The sequence below is a fragment of the Haplochromis burtoni genome, unplaced genomic scaffold (genome assembly GCF_018398535.1).
Source record: "Haplochromis burtoni strain Fernald_Lab_line unplaced genomic scaffold, NCSU_Asbu1 Contig_2796, whole genome shotgun sequence".
NCBI lineage: Eukaryota > Metazoa > Chordata > Actinopteri > Cichliformes > Cichlidae > Haplochromis > Haplochromis burtoni.
In genome coordinates this window covers 1,392-5,229 of record NW_024585157.1, presented here as the reverse complement: position 1 = coordinate 5,229, position 3,838 = coordinate 1,392, and the positions used below count along the sequence as shown (strand labels likewise).

Genomic DNA, 3,838 nt, shown 5'->3' with positions numbered 1-3,838 from the left:
GATGTGAGAGATTTGTGACGTTTAGCGTGGGTGTATAATTAGTGTGTTGTGCTATCTTCTGTAGTTAGTGCATATTGTAATTGTTGTTTTGTGAGTGAGGGTACTAACGAATGTCACAAAGGCAGATTGTAAACACTGTCTCCAGGTGGAAAAACAGGAGGAATGATACACCTCCTGCTGTCAGGCCTGCAGGGTTTATCCCTGTGGTGTTTTCCTCTGTCTACCATCACTTCCAGTACTTCCTGTTTTTCTTTATGCTAAAGATAGTTCTTAATGGCTTTGGCTGTATGTTTGGGGTCATTGTCCTGCTGCAGAATACATTTGGGGTAAATGAACAATCTTTATATTTCTGAAACCATTCTTTGCTCAGAGCATTTTTTCCACACCTGCCTAAAACTTTTGCATAGTACTGTATATTTGCATTTCAAGTTATGAAAACAATTTACTAAACATGTCTGGTTGTAACCGTAAAAAAAAAGAAGCTACTACTAGGATTTTATGTTTTTGTGTGATTTAAGATCAGTTGTGTGAATACAGTACGTCAATGAAAAAATAACTGTAAATTCAGACATTTGAGGTTATTAACAATAAAGTTGGAGAAGGGAAGTTTAGAAATCAAGTTTAAATAAGTAAATTATCAACTTTTTCTACAGGAATGCTAACAACTCATCAAAATTTAAGGACATCATCACTAAAAGTGATCTGATCTGTTCACGACCTCGTGCTGTCTACCAGCTGAGACCAAAGAAAGGGAATTTTAAAACTCAACAGAAAAAAATGACTGTTGGTGAAAAAAATCCAAAGAAGAAAAATAAAACCATCTTACTTGTCGGTGAAACAGGAGCAGGAAAATCTACTCTGATCAACACTCTGTTTAATTACAGCATGGGAGTGAAGTGGGAGGATCAAATCTGGTTTCAGATCGTACAGGAGGAGGAGAAAAGTCAGGGAAAAAGTCAGACATCTGATGTAATCGTGTACGAGATCTTTGATTTTGAAGATAAAATTCTGCCCTACTCTCTGACCATCGTCGATACTCCTGGATATGGAGATACCAGAGGGTTTAAATGTGATGACATCATCCGTGAAAGATTATTGGACTTGTTTCGATCAGATGATGGAGTTCATGAAGTTCATGTGGTGGGTGTGGTGATGAAGGCGAGTGATAATCGACTGAGTGACCGACTGATGTACAGCTTTGATTCAGTGATGTCTCTGTTTGGAAATGACATGGAGAAAAACATTGTAGCTCTTATCACACACTCAAATGCATTAAAACAAAAATCTGCAATCAACATTCTTAAGGCTGGAAAAATTAAATGTGCCAAAAATGAGAAGGATAACCCAGTTTACTTCCTGTTTGATAACTGCCAGGATGCAGGGCAAACAGAGGAAGAGGATGAAGAAGAAGAGGAGGAGGAAGAAGAAGTCTTAGAAGCATTGTGGTGTGCTGATAAGATTTCAACAAAAGGCATGACAAAGTTCACAGAGTTTCTGGGAAAAACTGAATCTCAAAAACTGAAGACAACTGCTCAAGTGTTGGATGAACGAATTAGACTGACAGCCTGCATCCAAAACCTACAAGAGAGAATCAACCTGACTGAGCTGAAACAGTCAGAAATCAGACAGATTCAAGAAGCTCTGCAGGAACATGAAGAAGAGATGAAGAAGAATAAAGAGTTCACTGTAGAAATTGATGAAGTCTACAAAGAAAAACAAAATATCAAAAGTGGAACTAAGTGGTTGGTTTTTTATGAAGGAGCTGTCTGCTGTACAGTCTGTGAGGAGAACTGTCACTATCCTGGCTGCACAAAGGCCTGGAAACCTCAACACTGTGAGGTCATGAGAGGAGGCCGATGCACTGTTTGTACCGAGAAGTGTCCTGCATCAGATCATGTGAAAGGAAACTGGATCTATGCGATCAAGACAAGGAGAGTTCAGAAGACGATAGAAGATATAAAAGAGAAGTATGGCAAGCATAAATCAGAAAGTGAGAACAGGTTGAGTCTTTTGGAAAATCTTGAAAAGGAATTGAACCAACTGACAACAGAGAAGTCAAAGTTACTGGATGAGTCCTACCAACATATTGTCACACTGGAGCACCTCGCTCTCAAAGTTGATACTTGGTCCACTATTGTCCACTTGGACCTCCTGATTGAGAAGTTGAAGGAGAAAGGAGACACAGAGAAGGTCCAGAAACTGGAGGCGATGAGAAGCAGAGTGGATGAAGGAACCAGAGCAGCTCTGAGATACAGACAGGTACAGGTACCTATGTCTAGGTAGAGTGAAATAGGTAAACAAAAAAAAAAGTGAACTAAAAAAACTCAATTTCATTACATTTGCTTAACGAAATCATGAAAACTTTGTGAAAAGAGAGATTTCTAAGTGATATCTTTTGCTTTAGTGAAAATCTGTTTTTACCTCGGTCTAACTGTCATTACAGTCTAAATACAATTATACACTTTGATCCACCTACTACTCAAGACTTTGTTTAAACAAATCCTTTATTATAACCCCAGAAGGTGGAACCATCTGCACTGTTAGAGTCAACAGTAGCTAGCCACCACATAGCACATCATTATATACCAGCTAGCCCAACTTCAGTAACCCTATAAACACCACTGCTGTTTAGTTTTCTCTCTTGTCTTGTTTGCCTTTTTCATGTTAAAGTCCAGGTACAGTCATGAAAGTGCTCAGTTCTTCTTATTCATCAGTATATTCAATATCCATGTGGTGCAGGTCCTTTCTCATTGCACTGTAAATAAAACCATTGCATTGTTTTCTTGTTATGTATTCAGAATGTTGCTTGGTAGTTAACTGTAGCTCAGCTGTATTTGTAGTAATTTCAACTTCTACCTGTAAAACACAGTAATAACACTGTTACTGCAAGATTTCAGTGGGATCTGTAGTCATTGTTATGCTCCTGTCATAATTTAGTTTGTTCAAATTCTCTATATTCTGTCCCTCCACATTAAATTATCTCCTTCTTGATGGAGTTTTGTATGAATTATTAATAAAAGCTCTGCTTCATTCAATCAGTTGGCTCAGTATCTTCACTGGATTATCAGCTGATTTTAAGTCTCGTGAAGTTTCTGCTGGACTTTACTAAATATCTTTTTCACTTGAAAATAGGACTAACTTGCCAAGATAACAACTGTGTTGTAAAACTGATGAGGATGATTTAAAGGCTCCTGTCAAGGAATAAAGGTCATTTATGAATAGGCAACAGAAAATCTATCTTAAAAAAAGATATGTTTTCTTTAACTTATTGACATACGTTTTCAGCAGTTCATATCTTTTCTTCTGGATTTTTATCTCTGCTGGCAACTAGACCAACACATGTGGAGTCCCCCAGGATTAGGTATAATTTTCTTTTATCTTAATAAGAACAATAACATAACTGCATAATTGTAATGTACCTGAAAAATAAGACTTTCCCAGAGTCTCTCACTAACGCCGACCGTGAAGAACCTGGGACATTAGCTTAGAAATAGAGTCCATTATCATAAAGCAGTGGTTCTCAAACTTTTTACAATCAGTACCACCTCATAAAATATATGGCTCTTAAAGTACCACCCTTACGACTGACATTGAAGTACAGTAGTATAGTATCATTGTGATGTTGTTTATTCTATTACTCTTGTTCTCTTCTGCTTGTTTTCTTTTTTCTTTCTCAGCAGGTGATCCAGGTGATTGATATATGCATTTTTTTTCTTTTTTCTTTTTCTGCTCATTCTGTTGGTTTTTGTTTTTTGCCCTTCTCCCCCGTCCCTCTTCTCAGCTGTTTCTCTTTCCCTCTTTCTTTCTCCCCTTCTTTCCCCCAGTCAAGTCTGTCCCG

The 3,838-nt window shown here is 37.7% G+C and overlaps 1 protein-coding gene across 1 annotated transcript; it reads left to right on the top strand.

The window, feature by feature from the left end:
- The first annotated feature begins 244 nt into the window (after window positions 1-244).
- On the top strand, window positions 245-2,994 carry LOC102304172 (septin-5-like). Its single transcript, XM_005953039.2, has one exon. The coding sequence runs from the start codon at window positions 778-780 to the stop codon at window positions 2,281-2,283; it is 1,506 nt and encodes a 501-aa protein (XP_005953101.2). The 5' UTR covers window positions 245-777; the 3' UTR covers window positions 2,284-2,994.
- Window positions 2,995-3,838: the final 844 nt, after the last annotated feature.